General features: G+C 61.0%; 1 protein-coding gene across 1 annotated transcript; it reads left to right on the top strand.

The window, feature by feature from the left end:
- Window positions 1–2,776: 2,776 nt before the first annotated feature.
- B4GALNT4 (beta-1,4-N-acetyl-galactosaminyltransferase 4) lies at window positions 2,777–26,702 on the top strand (the record flags this gene model as incomplete). The annotated part of the gene is made up of 20 exons (XM_080618882.1): window positions 2,777–2,927; window positions 12,481–12,587; window positions 13,996–14,106; window positions 14,712–14,807; window positions 15,130–15,220; window positions 15,747–15,847; window positions 16,561–16,628; window positions 17,063–17,141; window positions 18,479–18,545; window positions 20,726–20,869; window positions 21,115–21,224; window positions 21,511–21,611; window positions 22,195–22,277; window positions 22,893–24,141; window positions 24,533–24,825; window positions 25,179–25,332; window positions 25,667–25,739; window positions 25,833–25,986; window positions 26,278–26,404; window positions 26,588–26,702. 20 exons carry the CDS (start codon window positions 2,777–2,779, stop codon window positions 26,700–26,702), a joined length of 3,474 nt encoding a protein of 1,157 aa, XP_080475008.1.
- Between the last annotated feature and the right edge of the window lie 194 nt (window positions 26,703–26,896).

Genomic DNA, 26,896 nt, shown 5'->3' with positions numbered 1-26,896 from the left:
CTCTCTTGTTTCCTCTTCGCTCTCTTTGTCCTCTCCCAGGGGGGCCGTTTGGGGACAACCCCGAGCGTTTTGGGGTGCTTGGCAAAGAAACACGGAATAAGATCGTGTCCCCATGGCACAGGGAACTCCCTTTCCTTACACCTTCAGCCCCCGCATCCCAGCTCCCGCACGCCGGCGGCTGGAATTTCAGTGCAAGTGGCTCAGGCCGATGGTACACAACCTCACTGGGTTGAAAGGGACCTTAAAGCTCCTCCAGCTCCAACCCCTGCCACGGGCAGGGACCCCTTCCACTGGAGCAGCTTGCTCCAAGCCCCTGTGTCCAACCTGGCCTTGAACACTGCCAGGGATGGGGCAGCCACAGCTTCTCTGGGCACCCTGGGCCAGCGCCTCAGCACCCTCACAGGGAAGAGCTTCTGCCTAAGAGCTCATCTCAGTCTCCCCTCTGGCAGGTTAAAGCCATTCCCCTTGGCCTGTCCCTACAGGCCCTTGTCCCAAGCCCCTCTCCAGGTTTCCTGCAGCCCCTTTAGGCACTGGAGCTGCTCTCAGGTCTCCCCAGAGCACAGCAGAGGGGCAGGATCCCCTCCCTGAGCTGCTGCTCACGCTCTGGGGGTGCAGCCCAGCACATGGGGGGGTTCTGGGCTCAAGCGCTCACTGAAGCTGGGTCATGGGGAGCTGCTCCTCAGGTCCGCTCTCAATCCTTTCCCATCTGAAACTATTACACAGATGGGCCTCCATAGTACAACAGGGTATTACCTTTGTTAGTGCACTTTAATTCATGTTATATATCTTCACTGTATTCTATAAGGAGGTAATAAAATTTTACAGGCAGCTCTGGGATTGTTCATGCTTAAATAAACCAAACCAAAGGACAGCCCAGCCCTGGGAAGGTCTTTGCTTCTCAGCAGCTTCAAGCTGTCCTCAAAGGATAAAGGATGTCCCAGGAAAGGCGGGATGACGCTGGCATCCTGCAGCATCCCATCCCTGTGACACATCTCGGGCATCATAGCAACTCCAACAAGATGGACCCCAGGGACACTGGGACTTGGTGATGAGCCCAGTCACTGCTGGAGCGCTGGGAGGCTATAAGAACCCTCTGTAAAGGCACATTTGGGGTGCCCTGGTCAGGCTGCAACCCTGCATGTGCATCAGTATTTGCTCTGTTGTTCTGTACTGCATGTCCCACTTCCCTCCTTCATTAACATGAATTTTTCGGGATAACCCATTGACATTCCCAACCCTGCCCCCCACTCCAGGGCCGCTGCTGGGGTGGGAATAGGCTGAACTGTGGTCCCACGGGCGAAGGCTGCAAAATCAATGGCCTCCTGCTCCCTGTGCTGGAGAGGTGCAAGAAACAGGGGAAACAACCGCTTCATTTTGCCAGATATGCCTCATCCACATCCATTGTGCAGAGATCCCCTTCATCCCGGCCTCCTCCTCCTCTCTAAAGGGACCGAGCTCCCTGCTGCGTGCCTTCCACCTCCCTTCGGCTGAACTGGGCTCAATTACCAGCTAATTACCCTGCGAGGGAATGAGCGCAGAGAACAGCGATCCAGAGCTCTGGTGCCCTCTAGTTTCCGAGCTCTGGATGTGTTTTTTTCCTCTATTGACTGATTTCCCCCTGGTTTTTGTCCCCTGCTGAAGCGCAGTGAGGAGGAGTTGCTGCCTCTGCTTGTGCGACAGGGAAGGAGAGCAGGAAACGAAATCAACCCGCTCTTTTCTCTTGCCGAGGCAAGAACCGGCCCCTGCATCGGTGACGTGAGTTGTGGCTGGTCTCAGCCTGGCTGTGCATAGGCGACCCCGGGGCCGTGGCGAGTGGCTCCTCCGAGGCACACGGTCCGTGACTCCCCCACCAGCGGCGAGGCCGTGGTCACCATGGGCATAATTAAGTCCTATTGTTAATTAGTGTTGTGCTTTGCACAAGGTGAGCTCCAGCCCTCGCACTTCCAGATGGCCGTGGAGGTCCCTGCAGCCATTCCCATGGGATGCCCGCACCCAGCATAGAGGACCATGGCGATCCCATCCCTACGTGATCCCCGCAAGAGGGGCTCGGGGGGGATCCGTGCACCCACCGGGGCTGGGCGGGCGATGCTCGCATCGATGAAAAGGGATCTCAAACCCCCCACCCGAGCGGACCCGACGCGGTCGGGCCCCGCAGCTCCTGCCCCTGCCGCGCCGGAACGTACCATCCCCTCCGCGGGGGGAAGGGGTCGGGGGTCGGGGCCGCTGAGGCCCTTGTTGCCCATCCCGCCGCCCCCCCGGGGCCCCGCCGCAAGCAATGTCCTTCCCCTCCCGCCCCTCCCTCTCGCCGCTCAGGGATATGGACGGGATGGGAACGGGAACTGGGACACAGCCAAATCCCCCCCCGCGCCCCGCATGGCCTCGCCCGCGGCGCCTCGCAGGGATGCCGGCCCGTTGGCGTGGAGACGCGCGGCTCTCCGCGGGCTCCTCCCCCGCGGGGCTCCCATTGGTGCGAGCCCGCGCTGGGCGCCTCGCAATTGGCCGGCGGTGCCGTCGCTCGGGCCGAGGGGGCGTGGCTGCGGTGGTAGCGGGGCGGTCCCGGTCCGCAGCACCCGCGCCCCGCCCGGCCCCGCTCATTCATTCCCCACCCGCGGTACCGGCGCTACGGGCCGGCGGCGATGCCCCGGGCGGCCGGGGGTCACCGCGCCGAGCCGCCCCGCTGCCCTCGCGGCCGGCCCGGAGCGAGCGGGCTGGGCGGGCGGGGGGCCCGATGGGCCGCGGCTAGGCCGGCGGCGGCGGCGGCGATGCGGGCGGCAGGATGCCGCGGCTCCCGGTGAAGAAGCTCCGGAAGCAGCTGAAGCTGCTGCTGCTGCTGGTGCTGCTCACCTTCGCCGTCTGGTTCACCTACCTCCACATCAGCCTGGTGCGCCAGGGCCGCGCCCTGCGCCTCCCCTTCGCCTACGGCAGAGGTAACGGGGAGGGGGGGGCGAGGCGGTCGACCCTCCCTTTAACTGCGGGGAGCAACACCGGGGAGCACTCCTCGATCCCCATCACCCCTCCGTGCTAGCCCTCGGTGCGGTTGGGGTCCCCCCAAAAAGTGGGGGATGGCCCCCCCGGCGCTGGGCTCCCTGAACCTCCCCCAGTTCCGCTCTCACCCAGCACCCCCAAGGTGGGACCTGCAGGATGGGACCCCCCCTCCCCGGTGAAACCCATCCTTCCAGGGCGGGTCCATCGCGCATCACCCGAGTGGGTCTGGGGAGAGCAGGACCCCACCGCGGGCACCTCGTGCTCTGCCCTTGTGCCTTTGGGATCGGGGGTGACTGGAGGAGATCCAGGAAGGTCCTCAAACCGCTTGAGGGGCGGGGGTTTCATCCCCTCACTCGAGCGGCCCCGTCCTCGTTTTTCCGCCCGCCGCTTGGCTGCGATGACAAAGAGGCCATTTATAGCCACTGTCGCTGGCTGGAAGGGGCAAACCCAACCCGCCTATCCTTGCCCAGCGCTCTCTCAGCCTGTGCTACCCTATCCAAATAACCCCCTTCCTCCTCCGACCCTCTGGACACCCGGGATGCTCCGAGGGGCAGGTCCTGGTGCCTTGCGATTCTTTGTGGTGAATTGCTCCTGGTTTTACCCTTGCAGACCTCACTGGGCTGCTTGGAGAGGACATAAAACTCCATGGAATATATGCTGTGTGAGACTTGAGCTGCAGCGATTCTGCTCGGACTGAACTTGGGGGGTTTGTCCTAAAAAAATAGGGAGGAATGAGAGTTGGTGCTTATTTAGGCAGGGAATGGCGGGGAATGGCTTCCCTGGGCGCTTGGAGCGGCTCTGGAGGCTGGTGGAACCTTTCAGCTGGGAAACCCGAAGTTTCCCACCGTAGCGGCAGCATGATCCTGCAGATTTTGGGGCCTTACGGGGAAATGGGGATAGCGCCGATCAGAGCAGCAGGGACCGTGCATCCATCCCCGCGGAGGAAGGGTTGTGGGGAGGTTGCGCCGCTGCTTCCTCTTCCCCGCTGCAGGGTCGAGCCTCGTGGCAAAGCCACAGGGAGCAGCGGTCTGACCGCAAGCGGCTGCCCGGGGTTATCCTGGGTCATCCCGGGTTATCCCGGTTGAGGCAGGGCCGAGCTCTTCCTCTTTCGGCTCCGGCGGCCTCGGGCAGCGGCGGACGGCACTGAAGGATTTCCTGGCACGGGAGGATGCTCGGCGCGATGCCTGCGTGTGCCGCTGCCTGCCCTGGGGGGGCTTGAGGTGCTGAGCCCTGTTCCTACCCTCCCTCACCTCCTCCCTACGTGCCTGGCATCCCAGCCTATCCCGCGGGATACTCCAAAGGGGACTGTGCTGCTGCTGTGGCTTCTGCAGGGGAAGCTGGACCTCGCCTGGGCTGGATCCTGCCTTTCTGTGCTCAGGGAGATGCTGCTGCTTGCACTGGGGTGCTGAAAGCCCTGTGCATGTGTGACAAAGCCAGAGCTTAGGTCCCACAGAGGCTTTTGGAAGTGCAGTGATGGAGAGAGGCTGGTGGAGGGGAAGGGAATGGGATGGATGGAGCGTGGGGAAGGGGTTTGGTCACACACAGATGGACCCTGGTTCTGCTGCTGCCACTCAGTACATGATGCTCCCCTGGGCTTAGTGGGTATCCCTGGGCGAGCAAATGGGAGGACGGGGGGGATCACTGTGCCCTTTTGGCTCCTGTGTCTCCTTCCTTCTCCTCCTCAATCCATGGCATCTCTCACCATCTGGGACCTGCTGTGGAGAGCTCTGCTGTGCCCTGGTCCCAAATCCCATAGGGATGGGGTGGGGTGCTCATCCCTGGATCTGGAGAGGGTGCCGGGCTCTTCGGCATTGCCCCAGAGGCCTGTGCACCAGAAGGTGCCTGAGATTCGGAGATTGGGGTTTGACTTTTGGCCACCATGAGCCAGAACCTGCTGCTGAGGCTGCTCCAGCTGGTGGGACCTCATCACACAGAGGTTAATTACTCATTAGATGAAGTGTCACCAGCAGATGCACTTCCTGGAGGCTGAAGGTGCTGGGCATGAGGCTCTTCAGCAGCTTGGGGGGGGGGGCGGGTGATGTGGGGGGAGCCTGGCAGTGGGGTCTGGGGGAGCACAGTGAAGATGGGGTGGTATTATTTGGGGTACCGGTGTCCACTTGCCCCATGGCAGCCTCAGATGGAGCCAGAGCATCTGGGAATTTGGCTGGGAACTGGTGGTGCCCTGAGAAACTCCCCCCCTCCTCATCTTCTACAAGTAGATAATTACCCTTCTCCGCCTAATTGAACACACAGATTCCTCATCTGGAATAATGAGGCCATTACGGTGCTCTCCCGGCTGGAAACACTCTGAGGTGGTGGGGTGGGAATGCTGGTGTGCCAGGTGGGAAGAAAGGGGGGGAAAAATGCCAGTGAAAACCTCAAATGGCTCTTGGCAGGCGCTGGTCCTGCTCCTGCAGCTGTCCCACTGGGGCATGTGGGATATTGGCGCTGCTGGGAGCCGAGTTTTGGGGTGGTTTGGGACTGATTGAGCACGGGATACATCCCAGAGGATGCTGAAGCCAATTCATGGCTAAAGCAGGGCCGCCTGGGGAGGAAACCCCATCTGGGGCTCTTGATACCGCCTGGAGCTGGCTGTGTGCATCCTTGTGGATTCAGCCTAGAGAGGAGCCTCTGCGTATGGGAGCAGGGACCCCCCTGCGTGGGATCCAGAGGGCTCCCAAACCTGCTCTGAGCCACGGGCTGTGGGGGTTGGATGCTCTTTGTTCGCCTGCAGAACCTCGTCCTTCCCATCCCTCCCTGGGGAATTGTCCTTTGGGGTCTCGCAACCCGGGAGGAGGTTTGGGATGAGCACAGCAGCGTCCTCCCCCCCCCCCCACTGCAGGGATAACGCAGCCCCTCTGGGCAGCAATTGTGATGATCGGGTTTTAATTGGGAGGCTGAAGCACTGCGGCCGCCTTGGGCTCCGTCCCTTTTGTCAGGGATGCCGGCAGCAGGAGGGGAGAGGATGAGAAAGAGTGAGAAAGAGCCCTTTGAAGAGGAAGGGCAGCGGGGTTTGTGAGGAGCTGATGCTGCTTCCCTTGCTCTTGGCATTGCTCACTCTCTATCCCTGCTTGTAAAGGCAGCCTTCCCTGGATGGGCACCCCCCTCTGTGCCGGGGAAGGGAAGGTCTGGAGCGGAAAGCTGTCCAAAAGCAGGGTTTGGAGCCAGGGGAATGGGCTGGTTTGGTGTCACCGGGACCCTTCCTCCATCTGTGCTCTTTGTCACGGCGCTGGCCTGCCGAGTGCGAGCAGATGGGAAGCAATTGGATGGATGGATGGATGGATGGATGGATGGATGGATGGATGGAGGAATGAGCCCCATCTTTTGGCTGGGTGGGCTGGAGGTGTCTTGGGGCTCTTTGGCAGGTGATGGGGAGAAGTATGAGAAGACTTTGGCACGTGCGTGTTGTGGGTGGTTCAAAGGCACCGATTTGGCTTTTAAGAGGCACAAGAGGCTTTGAACCTCCCCCAGACCTGGTCTCCGTGGCAGTTGTGGGGGGTCCCCAAAAAGTCCTTTGAAGCCAGGGGAGATGAGTGGGTTCCAGGGCTTGGTCAAGTGAAATGAAAACAAGTGGGTTGTGTGGGGTGGTTTATCCTGAGCTGCCCTCCTGATGCTGCTGTGAGCACCCCAGGGTGGGATGGGGCAGGGTGCCTGGTCCTGGTCCTGTCTCTGCTCTGGCCATAGCTACCTGGAGTGACAGTGTGGGGACCCCAAGCTGTGCTCAGTGCTGGAGCCCATCCTCCTGCCCACAGGGTGTGGGGGGAGCTCAGATCTCCCCTCGTAACCAGGGGAAAGGGATTTGAGTTCTGCCCAAAACACTCGAGTTTGGAGTGGCTGAGGGTGAGAGCAGATCCCTGGGGATTCATCCTGAGCGTGAAGGGCAGGAGCAGGGATGCAGCTTTCCTAGGGATGCTTCGCCCTTTGCTTTGTCCCACTGGGAGCTGCGTGGTCCCTCCCCAGGGGAAGGATGGATGCTGGGGGTGCGATTGTTGCTCCGGTCCCTGCAGAAACCCCTGGAACTGGGGATGGTTTTGGCACGTGTGTCCATGTGGGACGTGTGCACGGGTCCTGCTGGGCCTTGGTGACAGCAGGAGAGGAGAGCAGAGCTCTGTCCCTTCATCGCTCCTCAGCCACAGAGGCTCTTCAAGTCCTGGCAGCTTAAAGCCTTTTAAGAACATAAAAAGACATGAAACAACCGATAAAGCACATCCCCTGTCCCCTTTCATGTGGGCCTTTGCTGTCAGTTAATTCTGTGCTGTTTTCCTTCTCCTGGGGCTCCGTTTGAAGCCTCCTTTAACAGTGGAGCTGTTGATGATCTGCAGCAAGCTGGGGTCACTGTCGCCTCCTCTGTGTCTAGGAAGAAGGCAGATCCATATGGAAAAGGGGCCTTTGGAAGGCCTGGGTGGCCAAGCTCTGTTGTGATGGGTCCTTTGACTGCACCATGTTCTTCCTTCGGCCTGGTTGGGCTGTGATGGAGTTGAGATGGCTTCAAAGGACCCATCACCCGCTCATCCAGCACGGATCCCGAGGGATCTGATGTGATGGGATATTTGCTCACTGCTGGTATCCAAAGGGATGTGAGCGCACCCTGAACCAGTGCCAGCTGCGTGGCTGCGGTCAGGGCCCCATCCTGTGCCGCTGGCTCCGGCATCAAAGAGCAATTGAGGGAGCGTGGTGGTGATGGAGCGGTGAGAGAGCTGGGCTGGGTCAGCCTGGAGAAGAGAAGGCTCCTGAAGGGGAGACCTGAGAGCAGCTCCAGTGCCTAAAGGGGCTGCAGGAAACCTGGAGAGGGGCTTGGGACAAGGGCCTGTAGGGACAGGCCAAGGGGAATGGCTTGAACCTGCCCGAACAGGGGAGACTGAGATGAGCTCTTAGGCAGAAGCTCTTCCCTGGGAGGGTGCTGAGGCGCTGGCCCAGGGTGCCCAGAGAAGCTGTGGCTGCCCCATCCCTGGCAGTGTTCAAGGCCAGGTTGGACACAGGGGCTTGGAGCAAGCTGCTCCAGTGGAAGGGGTCCCTGCCCGTGGCAGGGGTTGGAGCTGGAGGAGCTTTAAGGTCCCTTCAAACACAAACCAGGCTGGGATTCCATGAGGAGTGTGTGGTACTGCTGGAGCTGCTCCGGCTCCTCTGGAGCTGGTGCAGAGTGAAATGGTGCTGCAGCTGGTGGTGACTGAAGGGCAGAGGGTGCTAAGTGAGATGTGAGCTGGGGTCAGTGGGGAGGATCCGGTTGCTGTTGGTGCATAGGAAGGACCTGGGACCCTGAGCTGAGTGTGTCATGGACAGCATGGAAACGCAGGGGCTGCCTCTCCTGGAGGCTGTTTGTCAGCTCGAGTGGTCTCATGGCAGCTCTGCTGCCAGCCCTGAGCGATCCAGCATCGATTTCCATTGCTGCACTCGAGAGGGACATCACAGGCTGGGTAAAGAGCTTGAAATGAATTGGTTTGGGGTAGACAGGAATAAAATCCCTCGCTCCTCCAGCTGATGCATCCCCGTGATGGCAGCGAGCCCCGTTCACCTTGGCCCCATCCATGTCACTGCTGTCACTGGGCCGTGTCCCGGTGCCAGCCCCGGTGCTGTGGAGCCGGGAGCATCCTGGGGTTTTCCTGGCAGGCAGCGCTGTTACTGCCCCAGGGCTGGATCAGGGCTGCAGGGGGGGTCTCCCCATAGCACAGCAGAGGGGCAGGATCCCCTCCCTGAGCTGCTGCTCACGCTCTGGGGGTGCAGCCCAGCACACGGGGGGGTTCTGGGCTCAAGCGCTCACTGGAGCCAGGTCACGGGGAGCTGCTCCTCACCCAACACCCCAGGTGCTTCAGGCTCCATCCCAGGTCCCCCAGCCTGTGTTTGTGCTGGGATCACCCCGATGCAGGAGCAGGACCTTGCCCTTGGCCTGGCTGGGCTCCGTGCTCCTGTGAGCTGCTCTCCTCCTTGCCAGGGCAGCTCAGGCTCTGGGTACGGGTGCTGAGAGCGGAGCAGTGAGTGAGGAGGGAGCACTCATTAGGAGCAGTCGGGAGCTGCAGGAGGAAGCACACGAGGGGCATCTCCAGCCGCGTTGGAGGCTTTGGGAAGCATCCAGGAAGCTGCCGGAGAACTCCCGGCTCCAAAAGCCAAGGGAAGAAAGAGGCAGTGTTCGGGTGAGCGCTGCAGGGAGCTGGGGCAGAGCCTCTGTGAAAGGGCCTCTGTGCTCCCCAGAGCAATGGGGATGTGGCTGCGATAGGGGAAGGGGAAACCCTTCTCCCCTGGGAGGCATCGCCCTGGTCTCTGTGCTGTGTGATGGGGTCGGTCCTTGGTCTCCTGCACCCAATGTCTCATCCCGAGCCCTGCTCCTGGCCCTGGCTCACTGTCTGGAGGCTGCTGTGACTCAGAGCTCGCTGGTTCCATGGTGTGTGCAGCTCCTGCCCCTGCTCATGGCTCTGACAGCATCAGCATCGCTCCGTGCTTGCTGGGAAGAGCTCTTAATGCATCCCCATGCAGCATCCCTCCGGGTGATGCTGTCCTGGAGCAAATGGGTCCCTCACTCATCCTTCAGACCTTCCCCCATCCTTTTTCCCCCTCTGCCTGCCTTTGTGTGGCCCTTGTGGTCCCTCAGGGAGGACAAGAGGCAGTTTTATTGCTGGATTGGTTGTTGCACGGTGCTGGCTTTGTGTCCTTGTGTGTCCGGGGGATGCTGGGGAGCAGCCGCGCGGTGCTGGTGGGCACTGGGGGAATGCAAAGGGAGAACAAACCCAGGGGGAAACCAAACCTCTTCCTTCTGGTGCTGCTTTCTCCTCCTCTTCTCATGGCCCTCGGCCTGCTCCTCACGTGAGGTTCAGACCAAAGGGTCTCAATGCTTTGGGAGGGAGGAGCAAAGCGATGCTCATTGGTACCCGGTGCCCTCTCCCTCCCCTTCCCAAGGGCGTTCCTTTCCAGTTCCCACACAGGCTCATCAGCACTTGGCTGTTTGGTTAGGGCTGCCCTTGGCCTTCCCATCCGGCATTTGGATGAAGGCTGCGTGGAGACCTCAGAGCAGCCTTCCGGTATCTGAAGGGGGCCTACAAGGATGCTGGGGATGGACTCTTCATCAGGGACTGTAGTGACAGGACAAGGGGTAACGGGTTCAAACTGAAACAGGGGAAGTTTAGATTGGATCTAAGGAAGAAATTCTTTACTGTGAGGGTGGTGAGGCACTGGAATGTGTTGCCCAGGGAGGTTGTGAATGCTCCATCCTTGGTGGTGTTCAAGGCTAGGTTGGATGAGGCCTTGGGTGACATGGTTTAGTGTGGGGTGTCCCTGCCCATGGCAGGGGGGTTGGAACTGGGTGATCTCAAGGTCCTTTCCAACCCTAACTATTCTATGATTCTATGATAAATAGCAGGGAACAAGCTCAGTGCAGAGCCCGGAAACCTTTTCCTGGGGCCTGGCTGGTGCTTTCACTCCTCCTGGGATGCGGCACCTCTCGGAGCGAGCGCTTCCCTCCCCACTTGGAGAAGAGAGAGTTTCACTGAAGGCTCTCGGGCTTTGAGCCTGGGTTACTCAAACCCCATCAGAGCAGCAGTGACATTTAACTTGGACAGAAACCCGAGCAGGGAGCACAAGCTTTGTTCTGCTCTTTTAGTGGCTAAGAGGAGCTGCTTGAGCTCGAGAGGATCCCTGCTGAGGATGGAGCTGGGTGGTGATGACAGAAGGTGAGCAGGAGATCATGGCTTTGGGTCCTGGGACCCTCCAGGGATGGATTGTGCTGCAGGGAATGTGTTTTCTCTCCCTTTCCTCCAATTTATACCAAACAAACGCTTATTTACCCAGTGCCAAACCCGGGTGTGGTACCCAGAGTGAGGGAGCAAAGGGGGGTGACTGTGTCCACCCCATCACTGGGGATGCAGCCTGGGATGCTGCTGGCTCAGGTTTGCTCACCAGGACCTGGGCTTGGTAGCATGTTGGGGTTCGTTCCTCCTAGGGACAGGATTTGCGGCGTGGCTCTCCCAAATGGCATCACAAATGGATGCTGAGCTGGCAGATCCCATGGGAGACAGGTTCATCTGCCCCAAGGCCAGGAGAGAGACCCTGTGTGGGTACTGCAGACCCAGCCGCTGCATCCATCCCTTGGCAGGTCCCTTGGGAGCATTCAGCCTCCTCCTCACTGCTGTGATTAATCCACAGATCAGCATAGGGAGGGGGAAATCACACTGTCCTCAGTGCTCTGTGCCAGGGCAGCAGCATCTGTGGCCTTGGTACAGGGAGGATCGGCTTTATTCCTGCTGCTGAGCTTCCCTAGGAGTGATGGGGGTCCTTGAGAGCAGAGGAGACGAGTACTGGATCCAGTCCCACTACTCCCTGTGGTGCTCCACATCATCCTCCGTGGGGATGCAGGGATGGAGATGGGCAGGGAAGGAGGGATGGGATGAAGATGGGTGAGGAGAGGAGGGAGTCAGGGAGCTGCCAGGAGGGAGCTGGGGCTGCCAGGGCTGAAGAATGGCTGAGAGCAGAAGAAGGGGCTTTAGAGCTGGATTTCCTGTCCTCGGGAGGGGATGGGATTTGTGCTGCCGTCTCCAAGGAGACGCCGGCTGTGCTGCCGCTGGAATACTGATGGCACTGGAGCGTGTCATGGGGCACCGGGGCACCGCGAGCCCCTCCTTGCCCGGCTGCGAGCTCTGAAGCCACCCAACAGCTCCCACTGCAGCAGCCACTGGGGCTGTTTCACTCAGTGGGGATTGGAGCCCCCCCGGACTTGCCTGTGGGGGGAAGGGGCTGTGGAGGGATGGGGGGCAGCTTGCCATAGCCTTGGGAGGGTTTTGGTGATCCCCTTGTGTGATGCCGATGGCCAGGGAACAGCACTGCCCCACTGCTTGCTGTGTCTGGAGCTCCCCTCTATTGTGATAAGGGGGTGGCTGGTTTTTGGGGGGACCCATGGGTGTTTGTGGTGGTGGCTCTTGGACAGCCAACTCTGAGCATCACATTCATCATCCCTTGGTGCTGGTTTGAAGCTTCGAGCTGTGTGCCAGAGCTGCAAACCCCCTCCATCCCTCCAGGGTTGGGGTGTCTGTCTGAAGGGTTCAGAGACAGCCACTCTGCAGCCCAAAAGTGATGGGCTCTGTAGGGGGGGATCTGTAGGTTGGGAATAATTAATGCAGCACACGGTAACAGAGTTGATGTGATGGGGCTGTTAATGAGTTCTTCACGATGGTGTTGGGGTGGGAAGATGGGTTTGGGGACAATAAGTCCGGGGGGCCTGGGAGCCGGTGTCTTCAGGGCAGTGCGGGATGCTCCAGGAGGATGCAGCCCTGAGGATGGACGGGGAGGCGATCCCACAGGAGCTCACCCAGCCGTGTCTTACTTAAGGGCCGAGAGCTGGGCAGCGGGGGGTGCAGTTAAACCTGGTGCTGATGAGTTCTGCAAGCTGCTTGGTGCAGATGTGAGCCGGGAACCGCAGCCTCTCGGCGGTGGCAGCGCCTGCTCCTCCGCTGCGGGGCGGGGGTCCCGTGCTGGGGGGAGCCCCCGGATCCGGTCTCACTGCGTCCCCCGCAGATGGCGAGAGGCCGCCGGAGGTGACGGACCCGGCCCGGCGGCCGGCGGCAGCGGCGCGGCGCGGGAACGCCGAGGACTCCAGCGAGAGCCGCGAGGAGGAGCCGGCGGTAACGGGGGAGCCGGGGCGGGTGGGGAGGGCCCCGCGGGTCGCTGCTCCTGGGCCCCGCACCCGGCCAAGGGTGCTCCCAGCCGTGTCCAGCTCAGTCGCTGCAGGGACCGGGGGGGCACAGCCCCTGGGTCTGCTCCGCAACGCGCGTTAAAGCATCCCCGAGGTCCCGCGGGAACTTCCAGTGTGGTGCCCTGCGCTTCGTGCCCTGTCCATGTGCTCCTCCGGGGGGAGTCTGGCATCATCTTCCTGCACTTCCCTCCTTGCGTAAGCTGTGCCAGAAGCAGAACCAGCTTCAGGCTGGGTGAGAGATAGGGGAAGAGGCTGGTTGTGCCTGGCTGGGGAGCAGGGTGATGGGTGAGGAAGGAGAACCCTGCTCTGATCAATCCCAGCTCCTCATAAATTAGGGAAGAGACAGACAAGGGAGGACATTGAGGTGCCTGGAGAAGGCAGGAGCTGGTGCTGGGTGAGGAGAGGGACAGCAGGAATCACCCCTCAGCTCTCCTGGGAGGAGGGTGAATCCTTCCAATGAGCACAGCACAATTCTGCTGCTTCCCAAAGCCAGCGCCCCCCCCTCGGGATGTCAATGGGCTCATTTGGGCTCTTTGCTAATGATTTCTTTGGCTCTAAGTGCATCCTGAGCGCAGCGCTTTGTGGGTGCCGCAGTTCCCGCCTGTGCTCTGCTGTCTGGGTGGTGGAACAGTCCCTTTTGCCCAGCTGAGGCCATGGGGGATGATGATGATGGTGAATCCTCCTGAGAGGGATATCAGGGATCCCCCTGTCCCCCTTGGTCCATCCCCAGAGAGGGCGATGCTGAATGCGGGTGTCAGCATGGGCTGTGCCACCAGCCAGGTCCCCGTGGGACAGCAGGAAAGGAAGGAGGATGCTGGAGGATGCTCTGGGTGGGCTCTTCCTTGCCACCCATCACCCTTTCAGCAAGCTGGGGGCAGGTGAATGCTCACCTGATGCCTCTAAATTATGAGACACAAGGGACTGGATGTTTAATCTGCTTTAAACATCCCACTTCCTCTGCCTGTGGGTGAGCATAGAGACTGCTTCTGCCCTTTTGGAGATGGAGCCCAAACCACTCATTTTCAAGTAGCTCCTCAGCCCAGCTGAACGTTCAGCTGAACAGAAGACTCCCTGTTCTGGTGCAGTCTCTCCTCAGCAGAGGAAGGGAAGCGAGTTTAGCTGGAACATTCTGACCCTGCTCCCCAGGACACTGCGCCAATGTTTCCTGCCTCCTCCTGCCCCTGCTTTCCTTTGCCATTGACCTTGAAAGCTCCCCCCTTGGTCTGGCAGCGTTCAACATCCCAAATGAGATGTATGCTGTAGGGAGATGTCCTGCAACCACTGCAGGGCTGGTCCTCATCCCCCATCTCTCACCTCGCTCTCCTGTTCCTGGGCAGAGCGATGGGCAGGACTTGGAGGGATGGTTTTCCAGAGGCTCCCGGTCCAACCGAGCCACCGCGCACCCGAAGCTCAACCTGACCAAGCAGCCTTTGCCCTGGAATGAGCAGGTAGGTGGGCAGGGAGCAGCAAAGGGGGTGATGGAGGAGAAGGTCCACCTGGCCCCTTGTTGGGCAGCCCCTTGTCCCCCCAGCGTGCCAGGCTCCAGGGCCACCTCCATCCATCCTCTTCCTTGCTCTCCATCACCCATCCTGGGGGCTCTGCATGATCCTGGGATCAACATGGTACCCATGAGAGCACCTCCTCTGATGTGTGCCCTGGGTGTTCAGCCCCTCATCCTCTGTGTGGGTCTGTAAGGGGACATCCTGCTGCAGTCTTCTCTGGATGGGTCCATGCGGAGCCTGTCCCCTGGTGCTGGCTGTGCCAGTGGGATGGGTGCTGGGGATGGGTGAAGGATGGGGCTGGGCTTTTGGTGTCCACACAACATCCCATGTCCAAGTGCACTTGGGACCCAGAGGGGCAGCAGGAGGGGGTTACCTGCTGGGGGCTGTGCTGTGGCCCTGGGGCTGGCACAGGGATGGGAGCTCAGTGTCACTGCAGGAGAGCTGAGGCCGGGCAGGGAACACCCCTGGGGCTCAACATCCTGCCCTGACGCTGTCCTTGGAGGTGAGGGGGATGTGAGGAGGACCCCGCTCGTCTCCCTCTCGTCCTGCAGTACAAAGGGAAGGCAAACTTGCACGTCTTCGAAGACTGGTGTGGAGGCGCCGTGAGGCACCTGAGGAAGAACCTCCATTTCCCACTCTTTCCCCACGTGAGTCCTTGGTGTGATGGTGCTGGGTCAGAGGGAGGGTCCTCTCATCCCCTCTGGGTGCTGCTGGATCGGCACTGGCTGGGTGCTTGCTCCTCAGGACCTTTGCTTGCAGGCGGTTGGGTTGGGTTGGGTTTGGGGCAGGTAGTTCCCAGCAGAGCAGGGATGGAGAGAGGTGGGTGGTGATGGGACCTCCATGTTCCCTCTGGTGCCAGAGGCACGGGACCTTGGGGTAACAAGGAGGAGATGGGCTGGGTGATGCTGGTACAAAGCATGAGGCTGGGCATGAGCTGCTCATGCGGTCCTGCCCCTGTCTGCTCTGCAGACCCGCACCACAGTGAAGAAGCTGGCGGTGTCACCCAAGTGGAAGAACTACGGGCTGAGGATTTTTGGCTACATCCACCCCTTCAAGGATGGTGAGTGATGGAGCTTGGCCTCGGCTCCCCTGCAGCAATGTGGAGAAGCTGCCTCCTTCCCCCTTCTTGGGCCACACGGGGACAGGAGGGCTCTTAGAGACAACCTCAAACCCTGGCTCTCAGGCAGGAGGATACTGAATCTTTTTCCCTCGTGGCTTCAGAGGCAGGTGAAGCCCTGATCTCATCCAGGACAGAGCCAAGATGTGGGGTCTGGGTGGCCCCATGACATCCATCCATCATCCATCTATCCATCCATCATCCATCTATCCATCCATCATCCATCTATCCATCCATCCATTCATCATCCATCTATCCATCCATCCATCCATTCGTCATCCATCTATCCATCCATCCATCCATCATCCATCTATCCATTCATCCATCATCCATCTCTCCATCCATCCATCCATTGTCCGTCCATCCATCCATCCCTGCTTCCCCATCTCACAGCAATGCTCTGGGACTGAGCCCATGCCCCTGGGCTGCTGCATCTCTGTGTGGTGACCTTTTCCTTCTCTCTCCATAGGGGACTTCCAGTTCTCCGTGGCATCGGACGACAACTCGGAGCTGTGGCTCAGCTCCGATGACAGTCCGGGCAGCTCCCGGCTGGTCGCATTCGTGGGCAGGGTACGTGTGTCCCGCTGCACCCTCTGCCGTTCCCCACGCTGGGAATGCTCCAGCTCCCACCGAGAGCATCTCCTCCCTCAGGGCCTCGCTCCCAGCACACTGACAACCACCCCGGGGCCCTCCCGGGCATCCCTGGTGCTCAGTTAAGGGTGTTTCAAACCCATGGGAGCTCTTCGGCCACCGCAGGTTCTCCCTCTGCAGGTCCCTGTGCTGCTGTTGCAGCTCCTGCAGGGAGAGGACGGGGTCTGTGTGGGCTTGGCCAGAGCAGCTCCTGCTTCTTTATCCCCTTAGGAACTTCTGGGCTTCTTCAGCCTGGTCCCATCTCTGCCCCTGCTTTGGCTTCTGAAGGATCATCAGCCCCTTGGTCCCCTCCCAGTTGTAGCTACCAAAGACCAGCTTATGCCCCAGAATAGGAGCTCTGATCTTTGCTGCTGGGTTTTCTTGGTGTTATCTCCTATAGCCGGACACCCCATGGTCTGTCATGAGCTTTTTGGGATCTTGTTGGCTGGTGGCAAGCTTTTGTGACACGAATGCCACCAGCCTGGGACAAGGAGGCCCTGGGGCAGAGCTCCTGCAGTACCCCTGGCCTGAAGAGCAGCACAGGATGGTGCCCGATGGAGGTGGAGGAGAGATTCCGTGAGAGTTTGGGCTCTGTGCCCTCTGTGTCCGCAGTGGCCTGGTGGTGTCTCACGTGCTCCCGCTTCCCTCCCCAGCTGGGCACCGAGTGGACGGCGCCGGGGGAGTTCACCAAGTTCAGCTCTCAAGTGTCCAAGCCTCTGCGGTGAGTGCGTCCTGGCTCCCGCTGCCCATCCCAGCAGGATGGAGCTGGAGCTCCCAGGGCTTAGACCCTGGCCATGGTCGTTCCCAAAAGGCAGGAGGGGCCAGGGCTGGAGCTCAGCCCAGCGTGCCCCCAGGTCCATGGCCTGAAGGTGCTGGGGGCTGCAGCCAGCTCTGCAGGTGATGAGGTGGGGATGGGGTCCCCTGGTCTCATGGAGCTGCAGTGGGAAGGGGGAGCAGTGCCCACCCCACGCTGCTGTCTCCTTCCCCCAGCAAGGTTTAGCCACATGTGAGCAGCACAGGGAGGGCCTCCTGACACAGCTCCCTTGTAAGAGTTTCCTTCCTCCCAGGCTCCATGGGAGCAGGGGAGCTCCCATCGCCTGGCACCGTCGCTCAGTGCCACACAGTGATTTCTGACCAGCTTCTCCCCTCTCGCAGCCTCATGTCCTCCAGGCGCTACTACTTCGAGCTGCTGCACAAACAAGACGACCGAGGTTCAGACCACGTGGAAGTTGGGGTGAGTAAATGCTCCCCCCTGTGCTCCTCCCAGGGCTTGTCCCATCAGGAGCCAGCCCCAGGGCTCTTCCCATGCGCACTGGAACGCTTTGCCCTGATCCCGGGCTCATCTCCCATCTCCCTGGGCTATTCCTGCACAGGGTGCCTGGCACAGGCAGCTCTTCCCTGTGCTCACCCAATGCTTTCATTCCAATGGCCTTTTGGGAGCTAAAGACCCTGCTGTCCCTCCCTGTGCTCCTGCCTGATGTGCTCCTGCAATGGATGCTAATGGAGCAGCCCCTGTGCTCCAGGCTCCATTTCAGCCTGGCCAGCACCATCCCTTCTCCTTTCTCCTTGGCCTCCTGCAGAAGGGCTGGCAGAGGTGGAAGGTCCCTGTGGGCTTCCCAGAGGAGCCCATTGCCACAGGCAAGGGGAGCCCAGGCTGTGTTAGATGAGGGCAGGCAGGTCCCAGGTCGCTGTGTGCACACAGCAGCCCCCTTGCTGCAGGCGCCCAGGGTCAGACGGCTGAGCTGATGGAGCTGGGTCCCTTGTTCCTTCCCCCCTTGCAGATGCCCTGAGTTTCAAATCCGAACTTGCCCGCCTTGGCTGCACAGCGCCGGCCCGGCCCGGAGCGTGTGTCAGGAGCTGGCTTTGGGAGGGAAGCTGTTGGCTCACTTGCAAAGGTTTCCTTTCTCCCAAGCATCATCAGTCACTGGAGGCAGACTGGTGCCAGCAACGCACCCGGGAGGCTGAGGACACCCCTTCCTGGCTGCTCTGCTGCTCAGCACCAACCTGGCCCTCACTGGGCTCCAGCCCCGCTGTTGACTGGATCCAAGCTGCTGCTGTGCAAACAAACGGGGGGGGGAGGTTTTCCTGCTGAAGAGGGGGGAAGCCTCAGATGTTCAGGAAAAGCAGAGCAGGAGCAGAGCAGGACCCTGCGGCTCCTGCAGGGATTTCAGGGCTTGTCTGGACAAAGGCTCCTGAAATGCTTTTAAGATGCACGTAATGGGCTGAGGGCAGGCGGCTGCGGAGCCCCTCTGGACCCAGCGCATACTTGGGGTGTGTGTGCAGCACCGCGGGGAGAGGAGGCTGTTGGGGGCTCCGGGTGCCTTTGGCTCCGGCTGTGGTCCTGGTGGGTGCTGTGGCCTCCTTGCCCATTCCCCCCCTGCAAGGCAGGACCCATGGCTGCGCTGCCTCCCATGAGGTTACTGATGCCACCTCTGACCTGTGGGATCAGTGCAGGCTCGTTCATGGGAGCAGAGGACAGGGCAGGACCCATCCTAGGGTGCGGGGTCAGCGGCTGCATCCTGACCCCTGGCACCCTCCTGCTCACTCCCATCTCCTCCTGTTCTTTCCTAGTGGCGAGTTTTCCTCCCCAGTTTGAAGTTTGAAGTGATCGACTCCTCCTACATCTCCCTGTACACAGGTAAGAGCCAACGTGTCCATCTGCAGCCACGGCAGCAGCGTCTCAAGGGGCTCTGTGTGTTGGTGCAGGGGAGAGGCAGAACCAGAGCCTGGGGGGAAACCAGGTCCTGGGAAATCAGATCACAGAATCATGGACTGGTTTGGGTTGAAGGGACCTTAAAGCTCCTCCAGCTCCAACCCCTGCCACGGGCAGGGACCCCTTCCACTGGAGCAGCTTGCTCCAAGCCCCTCTGTCCAACCTGGCCTTGAACACTGCCAGGGATGGGGCAGCCACAGCTTCTCTGGGCACCCTGGGCCAGCGCCTCAGCACCCTCACAGGGAAGAGCTTCTGCCTAAGAGCTCAGCTCAGTCTCCCCTCTGGCAGGTTAAAGCCATTCCCCTTGGCCTGTCCCTACAGGCCCTTGTCTAAAGCCCCTCTCCAGGTTTCCTGTAGCCCCATTGGGAGCAAGGGGTTGCAGTGGGTAGGGATGATGTAGGATCATGCTGTGACCCTCCTAAGAATGGGATGCAGAGGGGACACACACAGAAACAGAGCTCTCCTGGTGCTCCTACCTCATCCCTGCTGGTGAGAGCATGGAGAGCTGGCTCCATGGCCTGGCCCTGAGTTATAAGGAGCTGTCATGAGTGCAGGGATGGATGGTGCAAGGTTTAATTAAGTCTATAGATCTTCTGCTTCCTGCCCCTTCCCTGGCAGTGAGAAAGGATGTGATAGATGGGTCCTGCCCCAGTGCTCAGTGCGCTGGAGGCTGGTCATCAACCACGGCCTGGAAGGTGTCGATAAGGCAGGAGGGGACAGGCAACAGGCAGGGATCAATGAGGCAAGAGGGATGGAGGGGTATTGCTGGTATTGATGGAGGTGCACATGAGATGGATGCTGTGTGGATAAATCCCCCCACAACCACTATCCATTAGTGCTGCCTCTTTATGCTTCTCTTTCCTGCTTCCCAGCTCCCTTGGAATCCAGCAGCATCCCAGGGTGAAGGGAGCCCATCGCCATGGTGCAGGGGCTGCCAGCAGCACCCACAGCATCCTCCTCCCTTCCCTTTCCCCAGGCTTTTCCAGGGCTTGCAGCCCAAGCTCAGCCACCAATACAGACACGTCTGGGGAGCCTCTCCCTGGCGCAGGCAGAATGTGGGGCTGGGGAAGGGGGATCCTGCTGCGTGGGGAGCTGCCTCCTTCCCTCCAGCTCTGCAGAAGGCAGGGCTGGGGCTGGGGCACCCCTGGGTGCTCGGGGCAGGCAGCTCTGAGCGCGGTGCAGTGACCGGAGCGCAGTGACCCCCTGCGGGAGGTGTTGGGGCTGGTTGACAAGGGTGATGTGACACCTCAGCCCCGAGCAGAGGCACAACCAGCTCCTCTTGCAGTCACCTGCACTGGGGCTCTGCTTCCTGTGTCCGTGGGGTTAGAGCTCCCCTTGTCTCTGAGCCTGGTGAGCGATGCTGTCATCGGAGCCGAACTGACATCAGCTGTACCCTTGTCCTCTGGTGCTCATCAGTTGATGGCAATAATCATTAGGCTGATCAGTCACAGGGTCTGTGAGCGTGTGAGAGCCTGAGGAGCTGGGTTTGCCCTCCTGCAGCATCGGCTCTGGTTCCCCTGGGAGCAGGAGAATCCAGTCATAGAATCCCAGCCTGGTTTGTGTTGGAAGGGACCTTAAATCTCCTCCAGCTCCAACCCCTGCCACGGGCAGGGACCCCTTCCACTGGAGCAGCTTGCTCCAAGCCCCTGTGTCCAACCTGGCCTTGAACACTGCCAGGGATGGGGCAGCCACAGCTTCTCTGGGCACCCTGTGCCAGCGCCTCAGCACCCTCACAGGGAAGAGCTGCCTTAAATCTCCAGTTTCAGTCTGAACCCATCACCCCTTGTCCCATTGCTACAGTCCCTGATGAAGAGTCCATCCCCAGCATCCTTGTAGCACCCTTCAGACACTGGAAATTGCTCCGAGGTCTCCAAGCAGCTTCCCTTCTCCAGGCTGAACAGCCCCAGTGTTCTCAGCCTGGCTCCATACGGGAGCTGCTCCAGGCCCTGGGCATCATCGTGGCCTCCTCTGGGCTTGCTCCCATCCTCTGATTCCTGTTGGCAGGGAGGGAAGGAGAGGTTGGGAAGTGCCACCTTCGAGGATGCTCCTGGGGCAGAGCTCTGTTCCTGCCTGTGGGGCTCAGCCCCTGTCCTTGCCTTCTCCAGATGAATCGTCCCTGAAGATGAACCATGTGGAGCACATCCCGCAGACCTTGGCCAGCCACAGCGGGAGCTACCTCTGGGAGGCTCAGCAAGACGAGCACGGGGCTGACATGCTCAAATCTGACCCCAGGGACACCTTCTTCCTCAGTAAGTGGCTGGGGTCTGATCCTTATGGATCTCTGTGGGGTTCTGGGGGAGGAAAAGACAGGACCTAACTGCTGCAGGCACCCAGAGCATCCCTCCTACCTGCTGCCCATCTCTAGGGTGGAGAGCATCTCTGCTGGCGTCTGCAGGGGCCAAGCTGGGGTGGGCTGGGTACAGGCTATGGTGCGGTTGGGTTACAGGGGTGGCAGGACACGGCGTGGGGCTGAGCTGCTGCTGCTTCTCCTCAGCCCCTGCGATCGAGGCCTCCCGCGTGGAGAACGTGCTGGTGCCCTGTGCCTACAGCCCCACCTACGTGGTGAAGGACTTCCCCATCGCCCGCTACCAGGGCCTGCAATTTGTGAGTGCCTCCCCATGGCGGGGACGGGGCCACGCTCCCGTGAGGGTCACAGCAAAGCCCCCAGCCCGGGCCAGGCTGTTTGCACCCATTAAAACCCAGGAGGACGTGGCCCTCGCTGGAGGATCCAGCTCAGCTTGAGCTGGAGGGGTTGAGCCCAAAGCCCCACGGGGTGTTTGAGGTGCTGGGGGTCACCTTGCTGCTGGGGGCCATGCTGGGGGCTCAGGTCCCCTGCTCCAGCCCCGTGCCCTGGGACTGAGCCATGACATTGCTGTGGTCGTGTCCCCAGGTCTACCTCTCGTTTGTGTACCCCAACGACTTCACGCGTCTCACTCACATGGAAACGGAGAACAAGTGCTTCTACAGGGAGTCCCCCCTCTACCTGGAGAAGTGAGTGCTGGGGCTGGTCCATGGGGCTGCTCTGTGGGGCTGGGTGGAGGAACAGCACTGGGATGAGGCGTCCTCAGCCGTGTGTCCCCAAACTCCAACCCCCATGGAAGGGCCACCTCCAGGCTGGCTCTTTTCCCATCTGAGACCTGGCTGTGCTCCTGCGGGTGATGGGTTCAAATTGAAACAGGGGAAGTTCAGGTTGGAGATAAGGCAGAAGCTCTTCCCTGTGAGGGTGCTGAGGTGCTGGCACAGGGTGCCCAGAGAAGCTGTGGCTGCCCCATCCCTGGCAGTGTTCAAGGCCAGGTTGGACACAGGGGCTTGGAGCAAGCTGCTCCAGTGGAAGGGGTCCCTGCCTGTGGCAGGGGTTGGAGCTGGAGGAGCTTTAAGGTCCCTTCCAACCCAAACCATTCCCTGATTCTATGATGTTGGGATCCCAGCTCCCTTTGGAGCCGGGCTGTGTCCGGGTGCTTGCGCCACAGCCGGGGCTGTTCCCCACTGAGCGGGCTCACGTGTGTGCGAGCACGTCCCTTCCCATTCACCCCTCCCTGATCTCTGGGACCTCGTCCTTCTCCCCTGTTTCCAGGTTTGGCTTTTACAAGTACATGAAGATGGATGAAGAGGAGGAGGATCCACGCCAGCACCCGTTCCTCTTCCTCAATGCAGACAGTGAGTCACTGCTCCCCCCTGGCAGCGCTGGCACGGGGCTGAGTGGGCGCATCCTGCCCAGCAACCCAGCCACTCGGAGATGCAGCTGCTTGGGATGCCTCCAGTGATGCCCGGGCTCCGGGAAGGCAGGGCTGCCTGGAGCAGCTTGTTCCATGTGCTTCGTGGTCATACATCCCACTTGGCTCAGCCACAAGTGCTGTGGGATATGGGAAGTGGGATTCTAGGGTTGGGATTTGCCCTCGCTGCTTCCTGAATCCATTTCATCTGCTTCTGGGCTGGAAAGCAGGGAGGGCTCCACATGGCTGCAGCTCTGTGTAGTGTGGGGATGCTCATACAGGAGCTGGGCTGTTCAAGCCTGCCCTGATGCCCTGGGTCTGCTCTGGGATGGAATGGGAGCGGTGCCAAGGTGCAGCCAAGATTTGGAGGGGTCCGTGGGCAGAGCCTGAAGCTGCCAGCCCTGGCGAGCATCCCTCAGTGCCCACCAGCTCCGTCCCTCACCCCGCAGGTTAATCTCTTGCTGGGACAGGCTTTGCCTCCTTACCTCGGGCCAGCACCTGCGGGTGCTGTGCTGAGCACCGGGACCCTCGGATGTTTATCTCTGCCTTTGGTCCCTAGATTTCCTCGAGGATGATGATGAGGAGGAGGAAGTAGCAGACAGCCCCGAGCCCACAGACCCACCTCCCGAAGCCAAGGAGAGGAGCTTCGTGCCGGTACCCGGAGCCAAAGGGAAGGAGGTGCCGCCGGTCACCAGGGATTATGGACGTGACCTGGACTATTACAGCTTTGGCCGCAGGCAGGGCCCGGCCCGGGATGAGGCCATCCCCGGAACACCGGGGCAGGCGGGAAGGGGGAGCACATCCCACCAGCCCAGCGCCAGCCCCGCGCCCGGCCGCCGGGCGCTCCATGGAGAGGAGGACGAGGGCCCTGCGCTGGAGCAGGTCCACGGAAGGATGCTCAATTGGTTGCCCCAGGATCCCAGCGAGGGCGAGGAGGATGACCTGGGGCTGCTGGCATCCTCGAAGCGTGCCGGGGCTGTGAGCCTCCAACCCCACCGCGCTGTTCCCATCTTTGGTGGCAAAGCCAGGGTGCCAGGTCCCAGTGGGGCTGCAGCACCCAAGGAGGACAGAAAGGCCCAGAAAACCCAAGAGAAGGTCTACGTGACCCGGCTGCAGCCGGGGAAGCGCAAAGCCCCGGCCCGGGAGCCGGCTTTTCCCGACCTCTTCCTTTACCCAAAGCCTCTCAAGAAAGTCCACCTCCACTCCAGGACCCCTCAGAAGCATCCCATTGCCTCCAGCAAGCTCCGTGCCGTGCCTGGGCACCGCAGCCCCTGGCTCCTGAGCAGCATCTCCAGGGAGCGGGGCGCTGGCAGGCAGAGGAACCCGCGTGCGGGTGGCCGGAGGTGGGAGCCGCGGCTGGGCTCTGAGCGGCGGGCGCTGCCCGCGCTCCTCGCGCTGGGGACCCAGGGGCTCTTCAGCAGGGAGACGCAGGAGGACACAACCCCTGCCCCGGGCAGGGCCGCGGCCACCACCGGGTACAACTCCTCGGAGGCGATGCTGGTGACGTCCTTCCTGAAGGTGTCTGAAACAACAGCGTCCCAGCAGGAGGAGGGGAAGGGCCAGGAGGAGGAGGAGGAGGAAGAGGTGTCCGACTACAGCTACGAGGCGGGGGAGCTGCAGCAGAGCTGGCTGGAGGACTCCATCAACTGGCAGCGGACGTTCAGCGTCAGCGCCGTGGACTTCGAGCTCCTGCGCTCCGACTGGAACGACCTCCGCTGCAACGTGTCGGGCAACCTGCAGCTCAGCGAGAGCGAGGTGGTGGATGTGGTGGCGCAGTACATGGAGAGGCTCAACGAGAAGAACGGAGGGTAGGGAGGGAGCAGGGAGCCGGGGGGATGCATTCACCCTGCGTGGGGCTGGTGGGTTGGAGGGGGGGTTCAGGCCAACCCTTGAGCGAGGGAGCTGTGGGGAGCAGAGCTTGTGATGGTGCTTTCATAGGATCATAGAATGGCTTGGGTTGGAAACGACCTCAACCTCCTTCAGTTCCAACCCCTGCCATGGGCAGGGACACCTTCCACTGGAGCAGCTTGCTCCAAGCCCCTGTGTCCTTGAACACTGCCAGGGATGGGGCAGCCACAGCTTCTCTGGGCACCCTGGGCCAGCGCCTCAGCACCCTCACAGGGAAGAGCTTCTGCCTTATCTCCAACCTGAACTTCCCTGTTTCAGTTTGAACCCATCACTGCTTCTCCTTCCCCACAGCATCTACACCCTCCTGAGGATCATCAACGTGGAGAAGCGCCGGGACACGGCACGGGGGAACCGGTACCTCCTGGAGCTGGAGCTGGCGGAGCGCGGGCAGCGCACGGTGCGGCTCTCCGAGTACGTCTACGTCCTCCTGCACCAGGACAAGCAGGATGACAGCGCTGAGGCCAACCCTGAGGGGCCAACCCTGGCGCCAAGCACCTGGAGCATCCTCTATGGAAAACCTGTCCTGTGCCGGCCGCTGCGGCTCAGCTGGAAGCAGGACGTGATGGTGCACTTTGTGGTACCTGGTAGGTGATGGCAGGATGCATCTCTTGGGTCTCTGCTGCTCTCCCTGCCCTCAGCATCCTCCAGGAGGGCAACCCCTTTGCTCCCCAGTTGCATCTTTAAGGTGGCCCAAGAAGGATGAGGTTATGGCTTCCAATGGGATGCTGAGGTTATGGCTTCCAATGGGATGCTGAGGTTATGGCTTCCAATGGGATGCTGAGGTTATGGCTTCCAATGGGATGCTGAGGTTATGGCTTCCAAAGGGATGCTGAGGTTATTGCTTCCCGTCAGAAGCAGTGTTGTTTTGGTTGGGCAGTGGGGTGCTCCTGGGACCCCCACGGTGAGCCTAAGGGACGTTTGTGGCCATGTCTTGCAGTGAAGAACCAAGCCCGCTGGGTCCAGCAGTTCATCTCAGACATGGCCCATCTGTACGGGGCCACAAAGGACCCCAACTTCAACATCATCCTGGTGGACTTTGACAGCGAGGACATGGATGTGGAGAAGGCGCTGCAAGACGCGCGTCTGCCCCGGTACCCACCACGGGCCCCATGTCCCACTGTGCTCCCCCAGGGCGCCAATGGGGGTTTGGGGGCCCCTCGTGGTGGGACATGGCTCACTCAACCTGCTTCTCTTCCCCACCCCAGCACGGGTCTGTCTCCTGCCTCCTTCCTCCTCTTCTTGGGGGTTTAAACTTGCTTTCCATGAGGAATCAGGGGTGCAGAAACCTCCTCTGCCTCCATGCGGGGACCCTTGGCATGAGTTGTAGGCTCTCCAGAAGGTCCCATCCCCTCGCCGGCGGTCCCTGTCCCCCTCTTGGTTGAATCCCTTTGGTCACCAGCACTGACATCCCTGTCCTGTCCTCAGCTACCAGTACCTGCGGCGCACGGGGAACTTCGAGCGCTCGGCCGGGCTGCAGGCTGGCGTGGACACGGTCGAGGTGAGCCGGGGAGAGGAATCAACCCTGACCTTGGCTTCTCTCCCGGAGCTGTTTCACCCTGGTCCTCCTGCTCGTGTCTGTCCCCTCCTGCAGGACGGGCACAGCATCGTGTTCCTCTGCGACCTGCACATCCATTTCCCCTCCAACATCCTGGACAGCATCCGGAAGCACTGCGTGGAGGGGAAGCTGGCCTATGCGCCCATCGTCATGCGGCTGAGCTGCGGCAGCTCCCCCCGGGAGCCCAATGGTGAGCGGGGGCCCTTTGCCACCCCACCTTCCCCCTGGAGAATGTTTTGGGTTACACTTGGCTCCATGTGCTTGTTCTGCTCTGCGATGATGGGATTTGAGCCCAAGGGTGCTTGAGGGGCGCTGGGTGCGATGTCCCCAAAACCAGGCCGTCCCACGGTGCACACTCAGGGAGGTGGCAGTGATGGGGATGGGGACTAGTGATGGGAAAAGGGGTTGGGATGAGGCATTCCCAGTTAGTGGGGGAAGCACAGAGGTGATGATCCTCCCGTCACTGCTCTCCCCCATCCAGGCTACTGGGAGGTGAACGGCTTTGGCCTCTTCGGCATCTACAAGTCTGACTTTGACCGTGTGGGGGGGATGAACACGGAGGAGTTCAGAGACCGCTGGGGCGGGGAGGACTGGGAGCTCCTGGACAGGTGAGACAGGGGGGTCCCAGCAGCCCCGACCGTGGGGAGGGCTGGAGATGGGGGCACATCCCTTGGGAAACCCTCAGTCCCTTCCCTTAAGGAGGGGCAGAACCCGCCCTGGGGGGGCCGCATCCATCCCGTCCCGCGGCGGGGCGGGTGTCCCCCCTGAGCGGTGTCCGTCCGCCGGCGCAGGGTGCTGCAGAGCGGGCTGGAGGTGGAGCGCTTGCGTCTCAGGAACTTTTACCATTACCACCACTCCAAGCGCGGGATGTGGAACGCCCGCACCAAGAAGCCGCCCAAGGACTAGAGCCGGGCCCGGAGCCGCTGCCCCGCTGCACCCCCTGGAGGTGATGGGCGCCCGCTCTTCCTCAGCCCGGCCGCTGCCGGTGCCCGCAGCGCGACGCGGGTGTCCCGGGGACGGGGGAGCGGGGGGGCCGGGCGGGGGGGTCTTTGTAAGGGTCTAATTTCGTAGTCAGAACCGAAGTTATTAACTCAGTAGCG

Source organism: Psittacula echo, assembly GCF_963264785.1.
Source record: "Psittacula echo genome assembly, chromosome: 5".
Lineage (NCBI taxonomy): Eukaryota > Metazoa > Chordata > Aves > Psittaciformes > Psittacidae > Psittacula > Psittacula echo.
The sequence above is the reverse complement of the archived record's forward strand: the minus strand, read 5'-3'. Positions and strand labels throughout refer to the sequence as shown.